This window comes from Anastrepha ludens, chromosome 6 (assembly GCF_028408465.1).
Source record: "Anastrepha ludens isolate Willacy chromosome 6, idAnaLude1.1, whole genome shotgun sequence".
NCBI classification, from domain to species: Eukaryota; Metazoa; Arthropoda; class Insecta; order Diptera; family Tephritidae; genus Anastrepha; species Anastrepha ludens.
Genome location: NC_071502.1, coordinates 120,980,822 through 121,000,688, shown reverse-complemented (window position 1 = coordinate 121,000,688; position 19,867 = coordinate 120,980,822). Strand labels below are relative to the sequence as shown.

The following is a 19,867-nucleotide window of genomic DNA, read 5'->3' as shown; positions in this document are numbered from 1 at the left end:
TTTTAAAGGGTTTGGCAACATGAGGCCCAGCGTTGTCATGCTGTAGAATCACTTTTTCATGCCTCTCCGCGTATTGCGGCCGCTTCTAGCGTAGTGCTCGACTCAGTCGCATCAATTGAAGTCGATACCGATCCTCAATGACGATTACGCTTGGTTTTAACAGTTCATAACAAATAACACCAACTTGGTCCCACCAAATACATAGCGTAACCTTCGCAGCGTGAATATTCGGCCGAGGCGACGACTTAGGTTTTTGGCCTTCCTTCACGCGGACGGTCGTCAACATTAAAATCACCGTCTTTGAAGCGACAGAACCAATCTCGGCACGTTGTTTCACTTAAAACAGCAGCCACCGTTTTTTTCGAATGAAAGAGAAAAATCAACACTTCCCGCAAATGACGATCATTCGGCACAAAATCAGACATTTTCACAAAACCAAAAGTATATGATGCCAAAACAAAATCACTAATGTGTCGTAGCAGTTTGTGTACCATAGTCTAAGCTTAATTTATGACGTTTAGGTTTTATAAAAAATAACGATATTTTTTATACAGATTTTGCACTACAAAAGCAGGCGCCAATTGATGTAATTTTGAGTCAAGCATTTCAGCTTTTAGCCACGTTTCTTTTGTAAGTTTATGCAATTTATGTTGTAAAGAGTTCCTAAGAGAGGTTGGCTTCAAAATATAAAGGATCCTAGACAAATCGCATCATTTTGTGCATAGTTATTAGTTTACATATGTAAATGTTATGGGCCTTTATTTTATGAGACGAGCGAAGGCCTTAGTAGCCAGCGCTCTTGTTAAATTTTAGTGTATTGGTTATTTGTAATTATTACTCCTGCAAATAATAAATAAAAATATATATATCTTTATAAAATATACCATAGTTGCTGCTCAGTAAAATTGACTTGATAGTGAACTAAATGACTTCGACCGCCAAAGCCCGAAATATGCTCTATACTCGTGCATACGCATTTTAAGGCAGGCTAATTTTCAATTTTTATATCGTTCCTAGCAGATTCGAATTCTACATACATAAAATTATGATAAAAAATCGATTAACGCATAGCTCTAAAATCAATTTTGAGATCCCCCCAAATTTCAAAAGTGGTTTTTGTTAAAACGAAGTAAATGCGAAGATAAATATTTACTTAAGTATTGTGAATATTATTTTAAATATGTTCGCGAAGTTCATGGAGCGCTGGCGGCATCACCGGTCCTTATTTATTTCGAGCGCTATTGAACCACGCTTACATAATTTTTGTTTCAAAAAATTAATCAGCTAAACATTGACGACACTGTTCACTATCCCTCTCTTTCGAGCGATTTAACGCCTCTGGATTACTCTTTATGTGACTATGTTAAATCATTGGTTTATGTCAACGAAACCACCATTGACGCCATACGGCCAGATTTATTGGAGAAAGTAGTAAAAAGTTGGACTGATCGAATAGGCCATGTAACTCGTAGGCGCGGTGGGCATATGCCGGATATCATATAGGTACAAAAAATAAATACAATGCAATTATCTACCAGATTATAATATAAGAAAAAGTACTTCCAACAATATTTCTGGTTTATAAAGGGGTTTCCAATAAGAGGTGTTATTTTGATATTCAAAGAATGGTTTCGTTACTTGTGTGGCACTGTGCGCCGTCTTGTTGGAAATATACGTTGTCCAGATCAATACTATCCAATTCCGGCCATAAAAAATCGTTAATCATCTCTCGATAGCGCAATTCATTCACCGTAAATGTTGCTACAGCTTCATATTCGAAAAAGTAAGACCCAATGACTTCGCCGGACCATAAACCGCACAAAACAGTCACACGTTGAGGATAGAGAGGCTTTTCAACAATAACTCTAGGGTTTTCTGAGCCCCACATCCGACAATTTTTTTTGATGACAAGGCCACCGAGGTGGAAATGGACCTCACTATTCAAGATGATTTTTCGATGGAAATACGGATCATTTTCATGCATTTCAACGACCCAATCAGCAAAGACTCGACGTTGTTTATGATCGGCCGGTTTGAGTTCTTGTGTTAACTGGACTTTATAGGCCTTAAGACACAAATCTTTATGCAAAATACTGTGTAATGAGGTTGTGGAATGCCTGATTCCAAAGAACGACGAGGAATGGACAAACCTGGGTTTTCTTCAACACTTTAGGCTACAACAGCAATATTTTCGGCTGTTTTTGAGCGACGTGCACAAGTTTTATTCTTCACATAACTAACTTGTCCCAACAGCTCGAATTTTTTCACCAATTTTTGTATTGCGGTCCGACAAGGAAGATGTTTCACAAAGACCCAAAAATGTTCGAGTTTTACGAACCGTCTCTGCCAAATTTTCACCATTTTTATTGTAAATTTTAATAATTTCAATACGTTGCTTAAGCGTGTATCGTTCCATTTTTATTAATGGCGTAGTTTCTACTTGTCAAAAAATAAAAAATGCCAGCTTCAAAAGTGACATCTACCGAAATAGCGGGCTATTCAAAATAACTCCTGTTATTGGAAAACCCTTTATTATCAGATCTCAGGCTCTTAAAAAAATATCCGACCCTTTTTGCGTCTCTATTTTTGTATTCATTCAAGACAGCTTCTTTGAAAATTTGGGGCGCTCAAAATTGACTGAGCTTAAAGTCGAGTTTTTTCCTTAGAATTCCATATCAAAAAAATCGTTCTACACAAATTGGCCCCCTAATGTGTCCATATTGTATGTATGTGTTTATGCTTTCATAGATTTGTAACTATCAATTGTACGAGCACTAGTATGTAAATAGTTTGCCTTACCGTCACCTTAAAGACCACTTGTTGTTGTAGCCAATGCATATGCTTTCATTTGTACGCTCATGTGCGTGCACATACACATATGCACGAGTGCATGTTTACATTTGCAATCGGTACTTGACGAATCACGAGCATTTTCATATCAAAGTCAAATGTTTCGTATGAGCAGCTTTGGGTGTCGCGCTGATTAGCCACAAGTGCTATCAACGCATCACAGAAATAAAACTGTAAACGATCTCGTGCAGCTGTTCAGTTGTAACGTAAACAAACAACGAAGCGGAGCTTGGATCAGGGCTTTGTATGAATATTAATGAAATAGTTGTGTGCTTAATAAATGTGTAGATACGTTTTATTCCACTAAAAACTTCAAAGAAAAACACTAAACGATGGCCACGAAAAGTCGTTGCTGCGTAGTTGGTGCCGGTGCGGCGGGCCTCTGCGCGCTCAAATACGCACGGGAATATGGCATGGAAGCGGTGGCCTATGAGAAATGTAATGAAATCGGCGGTACCTGGGTGTACACTGAACATGCCCTTGATGGGTGTGCAACGGCGGAGGAGGTGCACAGCAGCATGTATGAAGGGTTGCGGTAAGAATACAAAAATCGAATGCCTTCATGTATCAGTAGGTGAAATATTTATTTACTTTCAAAAACAATTATCGAATGCAGTACCAACTTGCCAAAGGAAGTGATGGATTTTCCCGATTTTAAATTTCCCGCGAATTTGCGCGAATCCTACATTCTGGCTAGTGATGTTTTGAAATACTTTCAAGCATACGCGCAACACTTCCAACTACTGCCACATATTAAATTGCAACAAGAGGTAATACGCGTGCGGCCATTGCATGGCAAATGGGAGGTGGGTTGAGATTTGATTTTAATAATTAAACTTTTTTATTAAATCGTGCTGATTTTACGTTGCTTATCAAGTTAGGTTTTAACGCTTGATTTGCTCAGCGACATCTATAAAACGGAGCAATTCGATTATATTTTCATATGCAATGGCCGTTATGCTACACCCTCTTATCCGAGTACTGAGGGCATCGATCTCTATAAAGGCAATAAAATGCACAGCCATGTTTTTCGCAAAGCTGAGACATTCAAAGGTGAGTTCCAATGTATGTGGAGTGTATATGTATATATATATATGTATGTATGAGTGTATAATATACTTATATATACATACATATGTATATGGGATTTTGTTATATTTCATGCTATTAAAATATAGGGTTTTCCAAACAGAGGTGTTATTTTGATATTCAAAGAAAAATGCTATTTTTTAATATAAATCATCGGATATTTATTTCATTATAAAGAGGAAGATATGCCGTTAATAGTGGAAAATAACATCAGGCAAATGACCACCACGACCACGCTTACAGGACAATATCCTTTGCATGAAATTTTCCCATAACCGAATTGCAAAGTGGCTGCCCTATGTTCTCGATAGCCTCACGGATTCCATCTTTGAGGCCTTGAATCGACTCTGGGCTGTTGGCGTAGACCTTCTCTTTCACGTGGCCCCAAAGAAAAAAGTCACAAGCTGTTAAATCACAAGATCTCGGTGGCCAATTGTGATCACCTCTTCGAGAGATAACACGGTCCGGAAACTTTTCCCGTAAAAGATCAATGGTTTCGTTGCTTGTGTGGCACGTAGTGCCGTCTTGTTGAAAATAAACGTTGTTCAGATCAATACCATCCAATCCGGCCATAAAAAATAGTTAATCATCTCTAGATATCGCAATCCATTCACCAATAACACCTGCTATTGGAAAACCCTATACTTTAATAATATGGCTGCCACCGCAGCCGAATGAATTGGCGCGCGACTACCCAAAAAGGGAGTGAGCCCCAATAGTAAATATATTTATATATGCATTATAGGTTTATATAAATACTTTAATTGTTTTGTTTTCCATCAAATTCAATAATGCTAGACAACATTAAGCAGCATCGAAGCGGGTAAAGATCCGGAATGCTTATCACTTGGTCGAAGCTATAAAGTGTTAATTAAATAAAAATAGAGTAAATGAGGACAAGCTCACATGTTTATAAAAATAAATGTATAAATAAAAATATGTGCAGCAATCACATGCCCGACGATAAGGGATGTGGGACCTTAAATGACTGATTAAAAAGAAAACAATATAAGAAATCTAAAATATAGAGATATTTTGTTACAAAACAGAAACTAATAGCAACCATTAACGGTTTTGGATTTTTTAAAAACATTCGAAATGAAGTATTTATTTAACAAAACTGATAGAATGCAATAATTTTATTCATGAAATTGGAAAGAAATATTTTGTTCCAGTGTTTTGGTATCCAAAAATGTTCAAGAAAAGAGAGAAAGCAAAGTAATATTTTGAGCGAACGTTGCAAGTTTTTACTAGATAAATGTTTACTTGCAACAAACTTCTTCTTCTTCTTCTTAATTGGTGCGATAACCGCTTACGCGATTTTGGCCGAGTTCAACTAAGCGCGCCAGTCGTTTCTTTCTCAAGCTAACCGGCGTCAATTGGACAGACCAAGTGAAGCCAAGTCCTTCTCCACCTGATCTTTCCAACGCAGAGGAGGGCTTCCTCTTCCTTCATCGAACACTTTCAGAGCCGGAGCGTTTGTATCCATTCGGACGACATGACCCAGCCAACGTAGCCGCTGGATCGAGAAAGGACTTTACTATTCAATTGCCTACTTAGTCCAAAGTAGCACTTGTTGGCAAGAGAGATTCTGCGTTGGATTTCAAGGCTGACATTGTTATCGGTGTTAATGCTGGTTCCCAAGTATACGAAGTCCTTTATATATATAAAGTAATTGGCGAGTACACCCTTTTTGGGTGTTTGGCCGTGCACCTCCTCCTATTTGTGGTGTGCGTATTGATGTTGTTCTACAAATGGAGGGACCTAAAGTTTCAAGCCGACTCCGAACGGCAGATATTTTTATGAGGAGCTTTTTCATGGCAGAAATACACTCGGAGGTTTGTCATTGCCTGCCGAGGGGCGACCGCTATTAGAAAAACTTTTTTCTATCATTTAGTGTTCCATACACAGAGATTCGAGCCTGTGCACTTCCGAATGGTACTCACGCACCAATCCATTTGGCTACGGTGGCCGCCCTTAAATGTATATAGAATTAATTGCTCGGCAGTCCCTTTCACACAATTTTAGCATAAATTAGTTGTCGAGGTTTTGGGTGAAAGCTATAAAGCTTGCAAATACTTTGACGAAGAAGCAGGCTGAATGTTTCACAGTCATTTAAGCCAATTATTTGGGACTCATATTTGCATCAGTGTGATATTTACATAACTGTGACTTAATCTCAGCTATAGACCAGGCCAATAATTTCATAACTGAGCTTTCTATGCGTAGGGTTCGTAAATTGTGATCCAGTCCTTTTATGTTTTTTATTCGACAAATCCCGTTCGGATGGTGTTTACAGGCACCTTAACTACTTTCTGCGCCATTTTTACCCTACCTGACCTTGGAAGCATTCTAGGATTTCTATCATAACGCCTCAGTATATATTAATAGATGTCTTCCGATATTTACACTGTCGTAGTCTGTGGATACCGCTGTCGACCACATTTCAGTGCGTCTTGCAGCCAGTTCGAGTTTCACTTTAGCACTTTTAGGGTGCCTAACCAAAAGCAAACTTTCGAACGTTTTTTAAACGCGACTTCAGGCAATAAACATTGATATTCAGCCATTCCATAAGCCTTAGACAATCATAAAAGGAATTCAGAATTAATTATTTCTTATTGATTTGCTTTTCTTATATATATTTTACCCATAGATGCCACGGTCCTCATGGTAGGTGCCGGCCGCAGCGGCATGGACATCACTCATCATATTTACCCGTATGCCAAACGCATCTACCTCAGTCACCACCTCCAACAGAAGCCACCAATCACAGACTTTATGCCGAATGTTGTACAAAAGCCGCTTGTGCAGCGCTACACGGAAAGTGGCGCCGTTTTCAAGGATGGCACTCAAGCCAACTTCACTCACATTATATTCTGTACTGGTTACAATTTAACAATTCCCTTCCTCAGCGTCGATTGCAATCTACAAGTGCATGACAATTTCGTATTTCCACTCTACAAGCATTGCATCAACATCTATCATCCGACGATGTGCTTCATAGGATTACCAATTTATGCCTACCCGATACAACTCTTCGACATACAGATGCGCTTTGTGATGCAATACTACAGCGGAAAATTGCAATTGTCCAGTACAGAAGACATGCTAGCGGACACGGAACGCGATTTGGCAGAGCGTAGAGAGCGTGGATTACCGCGCAGAAAGTCGCATGTGGTAGGCGAGCGACAAGTGAGTGGAGAGGAAATGCAATTTAATAAAAATATGTATTTTCCAACAATTTTCTTAATTGTTTTCAGTTCGATTACTATGATGAACTGGTGGCATTGACGGGCATCGACAATATCAGGCCAGTCATCAAGAAACTTTCAAAAAGTTGTGGCGGCAAATTTCTCTATGATTTACAAAATTATCGCAAAACAGCTTTTAAAGTAATTGACGATGAACATTTTGTGCAATTTAAACTGGGCGAAGTGTAAGGCAAGCAAACAAAAGCAAAAAAAAAACAAAAACAGTTGACGGTTGACATTTGTGTATTAAATTTATTTAGCCACTGGGTAATTTAAACAAAATAAGTTTAAATTTATTAATTAATTGCTTTTCTGCAAGTTTTAAGCTTAGTTTTATAATGAAACGTATAATAATTCCAATAAACTATAATAGAAAAAAAATCTCTGCACGCGCATGCGTTGGCGGAAGGTTCACAAGTCAAATCTACTAATTTCTTCAAAAACCGCTTAATGTACTTCAGAATAGTTAATTTCGCTTCAGAAAGTATTAAATAATCTTCGCAGTTATCAATTGTACTTCAGAATCCCTTAGATTTGTACTCGTACACCCCACAGAGCATCTGACGTTTGTACTTCAGAAGGCGTGAAATGTGCGCCAAAAGATATCAAAAATATTTCGATAATACTCTACTCAGCTCTGTCGTTAAAAAAAGAGTAGTGAGCAACGCAATAACAAATAGACAGACATAAAAATCATACCACCTTGATCAAAAAGGTCCCGTATCAACAGCCAGGTGACGCCAACAGCCAAGGCGCATTCATTAAAAGTGGTGGCACTAAACCAACCACACTGTTCTGTACGCTTGATTGTCAAAGCAAATAATGAATTCGCCTTGTTTCATTCTGAGCTGACAGCCAAATGGACACGGCGAAATAAAAAAAACTACTCAGCTGATTTACTTTTAATAGATTCGCCTTGATTGGATTTTTTTTGTTAGACTGCCACATCTATGATTAACATTCCTTCCAAAATTTTAACGCCATTGCTTGGCATTTGTAAAAGTTACGCCGCCTTGAGTAAATCCCCCTCTGCGCATGTTTTTGGTTTTTTACCGTTTCAAAGTGGATCTGAATTTGCAACGACGAGTTTGTAGTAAACCTGGCGTAAAAATAGAAATGTTGGGAAACTATTTCGGTAATGATAATCTAAAGAATGAAAGACTATTTACGGGTATACGCTTCAGAAGAGATCGTGAGTCCAGCGAGAATGACGAACGTAGTGGCAGAGGTATTGACCGTCTATTGCTGCTACAACAACAACATAGGCCGGCCGTCGACATCAAAAACTTATGAAAATATCAATAAGAGGAAGGAAAAGTTGATAACCATCTAGAAGCTTGGTCCCAAAGGACCTTGCAAAAAAGGAACCGAGTTGATATCACTTGATTTCCAAGGCTAAATCCGACCCAACATTCATCGGACGCATCATTACTGGAGACGAGACATGGATTTATGAGTACGACGTGCAATCCAGACATCAGGCAAGTAAGTGTAGAGTAAAACCACGTCGTTTTAAGTCAAAAAAAGTAATGCCCACGGTTTTATGGGTTATATCACGTTTTCAATGGTATTATACGCCACAAATTTTAGGCTAAAAGCCTAACTGTGTGACGGACAATTAATACGGACTAATACGAGACGGCTCAAACGGCTTAAACTGGAAGCAGGTGAAGGCATTAGCCAGTAATCGGATGAGATGGCGCGTAGGTGTTGTTGGTGCCCTATGTCCCGCTAGAGATTTAAGGAAACAATGATGGTGATGATTATATGGGCGTTATGCGACGTTTCGGTGAAGCAATTCGTCAAAAAGGAAAGGATTTGTGGGGAAACAACTCGTCGATTTTGCGCCATGATAACGCACCGTCGCACACTGGCATCATTATTCGTGAAACTTTGAGCTGTTATAATAATAGATGACGTGTTAAATATATTGTAGATATATAAGTTTACACTATAGAACAACGCTTTAAAATTATTAAAACTTATTATGAAAAAGTTATCTTTAAGATCTCAAGATTCGTGATTTTTTGGGTGGAGATTATCGTACGATTGAGTCGACAATTCAAAGGTTGGTGAAATAATTTCAAGAAACTGGTTCTGTAGAAAAACGCAGACCAAAAACTGGACCTTCTGTTGAGAATATTGCTGCTGTACCGCAAAGGGTTGCTGAACAAGCCTCAACACCGTTATCTCGACCTGAAGTGAAACAAGAAGGAATATACATTTTTACATATATTATTGTATATTATCTACAGCGGCCGCCGTAGCCGAATGGGTTGGTGCGTGATTACCATTCGGATTTCAGAAAGAGAACGTTGGTTCGAATCTCGGTGAAAGACCAAAATGCGTGAAAATTTTTTTGTAATAGCGGTCGTCCCTCGGCAGGCAATGACAAACCTCCGAGTGTATTTCTGCCATGAAAAAGCTCCTCATAAAAAATATCAGCCGTTCGGAATCGGCTTGAAACTGCAGGTCCCTCCATTGTGGAACAACATCAAGACGCACACCACTAATAGGAGGAGGAGCTCGGCCCAACACCCAATAAGGGTGTACGCCGCCAATTATATATGTATATTATCTACGCGCTTCTTTTACATACAAATCATCGATGATTGCTGCATTGTTGTTTTTAAAAATAAAAAACGAATGTTTCCAGCAGCTACAAAAAACGCAAATAGTATTTTTTGTATGGTAAAAAGTTCTGCGTACGATTATCATAAAAAATGTCGAACTTTACTATGGGAATATCAAATTTCATAAATTCATACTGGCGTTGTTATATCCCGAACTTAAATAGGAACCCACGCACTCCAATTTCGCAGAAATTTCATATCGTTTGATGTTTAGTCAGTTTTAGTCAGATAACTCAGAGATAAGCTCTTAAGAAACATGTGTGCATTTGTTTTGTTTGAATCAGGGTTATCTGTGACAGTCATGACTGCAAATGTTATTTGTTTCAACTAAGTATTTGCGATAAGATTGGCGATAAGCGAGCAGCAGCCATGTGCACTTGAACAAGCCGTATCGAATGAGGATCTCGAGTGTGGTATTTGCTGCTTTTTGATGTCACTTATATTTATAAATTTATAAAAAATGTTAACATTAAGTTGAGCTCATTGTGAAAAGTTATATAAAACACAGAATTTTATACTGTTTCATTCTTTTTTTTGGAGTCCGTCTGAATCCATCTTCGAGATCTTATGGATATGCCTCATCGACCAGATATGAACAACTGACACTTAGTTATATTTATAAGAGTTCGTAATAACAGCAGTGCGGCATTTTGCAAAGCTTTCACTATTTATTTATTTTTTCTTTAATTTTTTTAATAAAATTTGTTTTTAAATCTTGTTAAATTTTTTAAATTTTTTTTTTTTAATTTAATTTAAGAGGGAACACCACTGTGAACGCGTGGAAATTAAGTGATTTTCATAATTTTTTTTTTATAAGTAGGGATGATTATTTGAGGATCGGACAGATTATAATTTATTTAACATATATTCAACTATACTGACACGAATTTTTATTAAAAAATATTAAAAATTACAATTGTTATTAATATTAAGCCAATGACGTCATAAAAAACTGATGCACCCTGGTGGCCACGATACAGCGGTGAAAAATCATCTGAAAGCAAAAAACCAAAAAATTCTTAATCTATACATGAATGGCTATCGACGTACGAGGCGTTTTTTTTTTAATTTTTTTTTTTTTTTTGGAGAAAATGGTGCAGGTTTGAAAAATGAGTTTGTGTTTTTACCCTTTTTTTGTTTTCGAAAGGCATGAAAAAATATTAATTTTTGGAATTTTTAAAAACGGCTATGTACGACTGTAGCCAATACAAATACAAAAATTAAAAAAAAATTAAAATCGGTTCATAAGTCTTCGAGAAATCGAGGCCACCGTGTTCAGAAAAGTCGTTTTGGGAAAAACGGGTTTAAAGTTTTCATTGGCCGTTGTAACTCACTACCTGCACTTATTGTATTGGGTATAACTTCGTCAAATGGCGGCCGCCGTAGCCAAATGGGTTCGTGCGTGACTGTGATTCGGAATTCACAGAGAGAACGTAGGTTCGAATTTCGGCGAAACACCACAATTAAGAAAAACATTTTTCTAATAGCAATCGCCCCTCGGCAGTCAATGGCAAACCTCCGAGTGTATTTCTGCCATGAAAAAGCTCTTCATAAAAATATCTGCCGTTCAGAGTCGTCTTGAAACTGTAGGTTCCTCCATTTGTGGGACAACATCAAGACGCACACCACACATAGGAGGAGGAGCTCTGCCAAACACCCAAAAAGGGTGTACGCGCCAATTTTATATATGTATATAACGGGTGGGCCATATAGCGTTTGCTTTTTGAACCACCTATTTTTTCGTGAATGGTAACACAAATGACATGTCAAATGTGATCATAATTTATTTAAAGGTTTGACATTTACGAAATGGGACGTTATACGCTTGAACAAAATTGGGAAATATTGAAAACCTATTTCCAAAGTGGTGCGTCTTCTTCTTCTTCCGCGGTTACAGTAAATGGCGAGCGTTACCGTGACATGCTCAACGAGTTTTTGTTTCCAAAAATTGAAGAGGTTGACATGGACGTCATTTGATTTCAACAAGACGGTGCAACTTGTCACACTGCCAAAGTTACACTCGAACTTTTGTCTACCGTTTTTGAAAACCGAATAATCAGCCGAAATTCCGATATCAATTGGCCGCCTCGGAGCTGTGATTTAAGATCGTTGGACTATTTTTTGTGGGGAGCCGTTAAGGACAAATGCTATGCGAACCATCCAGAGACGATTGATGCTTTAAAACACGAAATCGAACTAGCCATTCATGAAATTGGAGCCCAAACAATAGAAAATGTGCTTAAAAATTGGGTTGATCGAATGGCCTACTGTAAAGCCAGTCGTGGCAGTTATTTGAACGATATTATTTTTTATTCATAAATGACAATGTTCAATCTTCAAAATAAAAACAAAAGTTTGAAAAAATATTGATTAGTTTTTTTTTATAGCCGATTCAAAAAGCAAATTTTACATGGCCCACCCTATATATGTATATATCTTCGTCAATTTTCAAGATTTTAAGTTAAATTTTTTTACATATTTTTGAATAAATCTACTTTAAGAAAATGCAAAAAAATCGATTGTTTTGAAAAATCACAGTGGTGTTCCCCCTTAATTAAATTTTTTTTAATCTTTTAAAAATTTTTTATTTATTTTTTATCAAAAAAATATAGTTCTTCCAACCACAAAAACCATATATGCAACTCAAAGTTCCAAACTTTTTCCAAAACTAAAAAAAAATCCAACAAATATTTATCAAACTTTCAAACTTTTTAGTTAGAATGCTTGACATTTTTTTTTAAATGGAGAAAATTTACAAGACCGCCAGCAAGAAAAATAGTCAAAAATCAACGAGACTGCAAAGTACTACCAAATTCAGTGTGTTATAAAAGTAAACACTCGAAATTATTCTAAAAACTCTGATTAAAAGGTTACATATTGTATAAAACTTCCTTAAATGTTTTTATTTTTTTGAAGTTTAAAATTTTGAGTCATATGAGTTTTGCTGTAGTATGAACTATATTCCTTGTAAAACAATAAAAAATTAATTAAAAAATAAATGATCAAACATTTTGAAAAAGTGGTGCTGCTCTTATTGTGAACACAAATGTGCATATGGGGTAAAAACCCACTAAAAACATAAAAATATAAAAAATAATCAATTAAAAACACATTAAATTGAAGTACAACTCAATCTTCGGCATCATTTCCTAACGTAATAATTTCAGCTTTCTGAAAAAGAAAACTTCGCTTTTGAGTCAAAAACATATATACGTTTTTGAGTGCAGATTATTGTAGTACTCCACGGTGTTGTTGTTGTGACTTCCACTCCGAATTCATATAATATTTCACTTGTAGGTGTAGTTGTCAGTACGACTGCAAGAAAATTTAATACAAAATGTTCATAACTTAAACAGACGATTCTCCATTTGTTTGCTTACAGCGTCGCAAAGTTGTGGAAGGCAGACTAAGATTATAATAAAATATTTGTTTAGTCAAAGACTACATATTTTTAACTTAATCACTTGGATCATTCCTGTAAGCACATACATACTAATACAAAAGTACACAAATATAATAGCATCACATTTAATAACGCAGACTCGAAGAGAGCAAATATATTGAAGAGAATTTCCCTGTACATACGTCTGTGCTGATACTTCTGTGCATGAGTATGTATGTATGGGTATGTACGTACTATAGACAGCTTATCGCCAGTTATCGCACGAACCAGCGACGGCAGCGATCATCGACCAAATAAAATAAAAATAAAAAAACAACACAACTTGACAAATGTATGAAGTTCTACCACAAGTCACAGGTGTGGTGGATCTGTCATATACACATATGTATGTATATATTTGCTTTAACTTAAAAGACATGATAGACTACCACACAAGCTTTGTAATTTATTTTAGCTTTTTCACGATTTTACCTTTGCTAAAAACAGTTCCCTAGTTAGGGGCAGCGGCCCGCCACCCCCCTCTGGGGTTCACGAAAAAATATAGAAAAATTAAATTATGGAATAATCTCTAACCTCGTATAGGCGGAACCTTTGTAAGTATGTATGTATTGTATATGAAAATATTTAAATACATTACATGTAATCGATCGACCAGACACAATCAAAAGTTCTTGAAAATGGCTTCGAATTGGGCTCGTAATACCGGCAACCAAATAATAATAATTTAATTTGTAGCGTAAAATGTAATCACGTAAATTGAAACTTGTATTGTATTATTGTATATTATTTAATTGTATATTATTTCGTTTATTTTAATTTTATCGTTTATTTAAATATTTAGAGGGCTCTTAAAAAAGTTTCAATCACGATATTCTAAATGTGAAAATGAAATTTCTGTTAATGTAAAGTACAGTATATAATATTTCATAGTATTCCAATATCCAAGCTGCTTTTGAGCTTCACAAGAGTCTTGCCACGTTAAAGAAATTCAAAGAATTGCGCATTGGCGGAACTGCTGAACGCATAACACTTTTATGTAACATCAAACAAAGTTCATTTTCCAAAATTCCAAATTCAAGAGAAATAGACAATCTGATTTCCAGCCATGTCTATATGCGAAATTCTCTAAGCCGATGTACCGGTGGCTTACTTGAGAGAAGTTTCTCATAATGTCATCCGCATAATTTTATAATTGTACGACTAATTTTGGAAAGTCCCTGCAAAAATAAAAACTACTGAATTGTTTGGGGTAAAACTTTTTTTATTTTCCAACATAGTCTCCTTTTAGGCATATACACTTCTTCCAAAGCTTTTTTAGTTCCTGAAATGTCTGAAAACTAGCCATTCGTTTCTGCAAACCCCTCATCGTTTGAATAAAATCCTTATCCCGCCAGCCATCCTTATGACTTCTATGAAAATGCCGCGTAAGATGGGAATAACAGCAGACAGAGGCATAAATAAATACTCGTAGAAAATCCCATCAAATGGAACTCATTCTTAAAGATTTATAATATACCATCCTGCTGAAAATAAGAAGAGTTTTCAGTGTAATTTTGTAAGTGGAATGTGTCTTTCATTGACTAAATTTTAATTGTTTGTTTGTCGAAAAAGGAAAAAAAAATCTGTTGCATGTAGAGCGTTTTTTTTGTAGTTTGACTTGAATTTAATAAAATAGTTATACATTTTTTTTATTATTCAGTCATATGTAAGTAAATTCCTGTTTTATTTAACGAATGGAAAGACCTACCATAAAAAATCCACCACTTTCTTTTCGTCAATTCTACCACATTACAACAAATAAATTGCACGCTGAGCGTGATGAACAATTGATCAGTCGTTCATAGACGGCAAAAGTTGACGCTCATTAGCGAAGAAAGTGGATTGATAAATATGTACATAAATATCTACACATTCGTAGTGGGAAGACGCGCACCTTAATATCGAAATTATTAAAATTTTATTAATACAAAAACCAAATATTGGACGAAAATGACCACCAAACGGCGTGTGTGTATTATAGGGGCTGGAATGGCTGGGCTCACGGCGCTGAAGAATTCATTGGCGCACGATTTGGAGGCAGTCGCATACGAACGTCACTCAGGCGTGGGTGGCACTTGGATTTATATGGAACGTAAGGAGGATGAAAATGAGGAGGATGTGCACAGCAGCATGTATTGTGGTTTGCAGTAAGTAGTTGGAAGTAGCGAAGCCGTTTGTTCAATATCTAAAACGAGTACTATTATCTTCTTCAACTGGGTTTTTTTCAGCACCAATTTGCCCAAGGAAGTAATGGGTTTTCCAGATTATGATTTCGATACAAATATTGAAGAGTCGTTTATCAAATCTGAGTTGGTATTAGAGTATCTGCAAAATTATTCAAAGCATTTTAAACTATCACCATTTATCAAGTTGGAACACGAGATAGTACGGGTGCGACCACTTAACGATGGTTGGGAGGTGAGAGAGGCAATTTTGGGGCAAGCATTGCAGCGGCATTTTAGTAGCCAACCAATATTTCACTTTACTTTTGAAGAGGCCTGTATGTAATATAATGCAAGTCATGCGATTGTATAACTTCTAACTAGGAAGAATTGCTTGTAAATCTAAAGGCGTTAAGTGCTGCATAGTTTTTACCGAAAATGTGAACGATCTGAGCTATTTTCATTTAACTCTTCCTTTGTCTTAACACCGCTCTTCTAACAGGTTACCGTACACGACCTCAGAAACGACAGATATTTTGTGGAGTATTTTGATTTTGTGTTTGTCTGTAATGGACACTTCACGACGCCTATGTACCCCGAAACCAAAGATCTGGACAAATATCGAGGCAACCGTCTACACAGTCATTTATATAGAACTCCGGACATTTTGAAAGGTAACAGTGGATTTTACTGCATTTCTAAATATATTTCTAACGAATGTTTTGCTCTCCCTCTCTTGCCACCCAATAGGCCATACTGTTCTAGTAGTTGGTGGCGGTCCGAGTGCCGTTGATATTGTCCACCACATATACCTACATGCCGCGCACATCTATCTCAGCCATCACTTAGAAACTGCACCACGTACAGAATTTATGCCGAACGTGACACAGAAGCCAGATATTCAGCGTTTCACTGAAGATGGCGCCATTTTCACGGATGGCAGCAGCACAACCTTTTCCTATGTGATTTTTTGCACTGGTTATAAATACACCTTCCCCTTTCTGAGCGTCGATTGTGGCCTGAGCGTGGATGTCAATTGGGTGCATCCACTCTACAAACACTGTTTAAATATTAATAAGCCTTCTATGGCCATCATTGGTTTGCCTCATCAAATCTGTCCGGCTCAACTTTTCGATTTGCAAGTGCGTTTTGCGCTTGCCTTTTTTACGGAGCATAAGCAGCTGCCTAGTCGCACCGATATGATGGCAGAAATGGAGGCCGATATGGAGGAGCGTTGGGCGAACGGGGTATCGAAACGTGTGGCGCATAAAATGGGACCAAAGCAGGTGAATTTTTACAAACAAATACATTTACGGTTGCGTAAATTGGTGCTATCAAATAGCTTTACGTTTTCTCTACACTATTTTCCACGACAAAAAAAAAAAAAAATAATAAAAAATTATCAGGGGCAAGTGGAGTTAAAATTAACTAGTAGGAAATTGAAGCAAAACAAAAAATATATTCTTGACTAAGATAAATAATTATTTCAGAAAAACTTGTTTCAGCCTCCTTTTCTCAAAAATTTAACTATCTTCATAGACATAAAAATTTAAGTTCTTCATTTCTATTTCAAAAATGCCTTATAAACCATTGTTTTGGAATATTTATTTTATTATTATTTATCTACTCTATATTAATATTATACATTAATATTTATTTTCGAAAGTAGTATTAGGGGCTTGGAGTTTCACCAAAATCCCCCTCCAAAATATTTTACATCTTAATATGGACTATATTATTTGTTTTTGCATTTTCATTGCAGTTTGACTACTATGATGACTTAGCTGCTACAGCGGGCATTACAAAACTTAAGCCCGTAGTGGGCAAAATGATGAAAGCGTGCTCCAAGAGATATATTTTTGAGTTGGATACATATCGGCAAAGTCGTTTCAAAGTTGTTGATGATGAGAACTTTGTACGAATTGCTTAGTTATAATTCCAGTTTGTAAAAAACTATACCATTTTTTAATATGAGGGTCGTTTGAAAAGTCTGTTGCAAAGTGTGAGATATGGCACTACTGGCGCGTATTGAGGCTACGTTTAGTTAGTAGCATCTCTTGGAAGAACGCACACCAAGTCTCAGCCAAACTGGTATATTTCTTTGTGTTGGTTTTTGTTTGAATCTAGAAGTCAAGTGATCGCAAAATATAGTTCCAACTCATTTCACATTCCCCATATGGTCCAGACTTGGCTACCTCAGATCCTTCGGACTACTATTTGTTCCCCAATTTGAAAAAATGGCTGGCGGGAGATGGGGGTTTTATTCAAACGACGCGGGGTTTGCAGAAACGAAATTCTATTTTTCGGAAAGGAAATAAAATAGCTATGGACGAAGTGTATACGCCTAAAAGGCGACTATGTTGAAAAATACAAACGGTTTGCCCCAAACAATTAAGTAGTTTTTATTTTTGCACGGACTTTTCAAACGACCCTCGTATATCAAAGATTTGTTGTTTTTATTAAATTGTTTATTTAGTATATTACAATATTTATAAAAAAAAGTATTAAAAAACTATGATTTACACAATACAAGGCTGTAGTTGTTGTTGTGCAATTGAAAAATACAAAAAATCCTAAACGAAATTAAAGTCAATCATGCAGCGTAACTCCGTCCCCTATAGAAATTTCAAAAAATCGATTTAGGGTTTGCTTAAAAAATGTTCTAATATCTTAAAACTTAAATACTCAAAGTAATGGGGTGAAAACATTTCTAAATACTGCTATTTTGCATTTGAGCCCAACACCTCTACGTACGATGTCGAAAACTTTAAACTCGACTTTCTCGAAACTACATTTTTCAAGTCAAGCGGGCTCAGAACTCGAGCAAATTATGATTAATTGATTTAAAATTTTAGCTAGGAATTCTCAATTACATTCTGTATTAAAGTATGGATGATTTTATTCATTTAGGTTAGGTTCGCCTGGTTGGCAACAAGCCATGCATAGATATTTTGGTCCCTAGCGATACCAGATGGAGACCGATCTCTATGAATACCGAAAGTAGACATCATGCAGGATGTCAGCGCTTTTGGCGAATATAAGTAGAGCTGGGAACTCCGCTTTTGAGACGTCCTCCAGACCCTCAAACAGTGGGGCTCCCAGGCATTTTAGTCGCGTTTTTAATAATGCCAGACAAACGCACAGGAGGTGTTCTAAAGTTTCCTCAACATCCTCTCTGCATTTACTGCATTTGTCAGTGTTAGCATTTGTCTTGTGCGCATGTGCAGCCAATAGATTATGACCTGTTAGCATACCTATGATAGTTCTGCAGTCCTTTCGAGAGTCCTTTCGTAAGTACGAATTGAGTCAGTTTTTTGTCGTTAGTTCAACACATGCCTTTGGCTGTTTTGCATGTGATCAGATTGGTCCACCTAGCTTCCACTCGCCTTATCATGTAGTCGCCCATTTCATTGTATATTGTATTTAGCGGTTTTGGTATGTCGTTCTCTTGCTCAAAAGGTAGTCTAACAGCATCTCTCATCTACTATTTCGTTCCCCATAATGCCTTTATGACCAGGCACCCAGTAGATATGCAGCCTACTGTTTGCGGCTAGCCTTTCTATGGCCTCCCTGCTCCGTCGAACATTTTTGGACTTAATACAATATGAGCTTATTGCCTTTATTCCGGCTTGACGGTCCACGTATATATTAATTGTTGAGTTCTTTCTTGTTCTAGTGTAGGCTAGCTCCGCGGCTTTCACCACAGCAAAAACTTACGCTTGGAAAATACTGCTGTGGTCTGGCAGCTTGATAGGCTTCCTTATCCCTGGTTTTGAGTAGTAAATACCCGCTTCCACTCTGTCTAAAGTCTTAGAGCCAGGTTTCATGTCTTTGTGCCATCCCTCCTCTTCAATTGCAGTGCGCAACCTTTTCTCCCAACTAAAGTACGGAGTCATGTAGTCTGAGCAACCTGAGCTCCACTTTCCTATTGAGCTGTGACCGCAGTTTCTGCAGGTGAATGCTCCATTATTATTCATTTATTTTTATTTTTTTATTTTTTTTTTTTTAACACACCGGTTTTGCCAAAAAATTTGGATCAAAAACTTTTACGCACGCGTAATAGAAAAAAAAAAGTTTGTTCACCATAAACTCAAAATTGCAAATGGAACTTGTCCAACTCCGCTCCGTCGAAGAAAAACGTTTTCTTTTCTATTACTTTGAGAAAAATTAACTTATGAAATGTACACTAAATGGGCTCTGTCAGATTCTGATTCATTTGTTCATTTCATTCTCTTTCATTGTCCAGCTGAAAAAGTTGCGAGAATAAAACTACTTTCTCAGCCGCTACAGTGGACTAACCTCTTAACCCTAGAACACACACCCGGGTACAAATGTATCCACTTTCAACTTTGAAGTGTTGTAACTTTTGAACCGCTATACCTCTATACCGCTAACTTCGGATTTAGGAAGATTATTTAGTTTTGAGTTCAAATTCAAAAT

The 19,867-nt window shown here is 36.9% G+C and overlaps 1 protein-coding gene across 1 annotated transcript; it reads left to right on the top strand.

The window, feature by feature from the left end:
- The first annotated feature begins 3,027 nt into the window (after positions 1-3,027).
- On the top strand, positions 3,028-17,963 carry LOC128867272 (uncharacterized). Its single transcript, XM_054108382.1, has 10 exons — positions 3,028-3,385; positions 3,467-3,656; positions 3,732-3,903; positions 6,593-7,131; positions 7,200-7,376; positions 15,186-15,412; positions 15,494-15,683; positions 15,930-16,101; positions 16,178-16,713; positions 17,190-17,963. The coding sequence occupies exons 1-10, from the start codon at positions 3,183-3,185 to the stop codon at positions 17,355-17,357; spliced, it is 2,574 nt and encodes an 857-aa protein (XP_053964357.1). The 5' UTR covers positions 3,028-3,182; the 3' UTR covers positions 17,358-17,963.
- The last annotated feature ends 1,904 nt before the right edge of the window (positions 17,964-19,867 follow it).

What these genes read in the sequence shown, in the direction of transcription:
- LOC128867272 (XM_054108382.1), top strand. Translation starts at nt 3,183, where the DNA reads ATGGCCACGAAAAGTCGTTGCTGCGTAGTTGGTGCCGGTGCGGCGGGC. An exon ending in AATTTAAACTGGGCGAAGTG is followed by an intron (nt 7,377 to 15,185) that starts TAAGGCAAGCAA and finishes TATTAAAATTTT; the next exon opens with ATTAATACAAAAACCAAATA. An exon ending in ATAAAATGGGACCAAAGCAG is followed by an intron (nt 16,714 to 17,189) that starts GTGAATTTTTAC and finishes TTTTCATTGCAG; the next exon opens with TTTGACTACTATGATGACTT.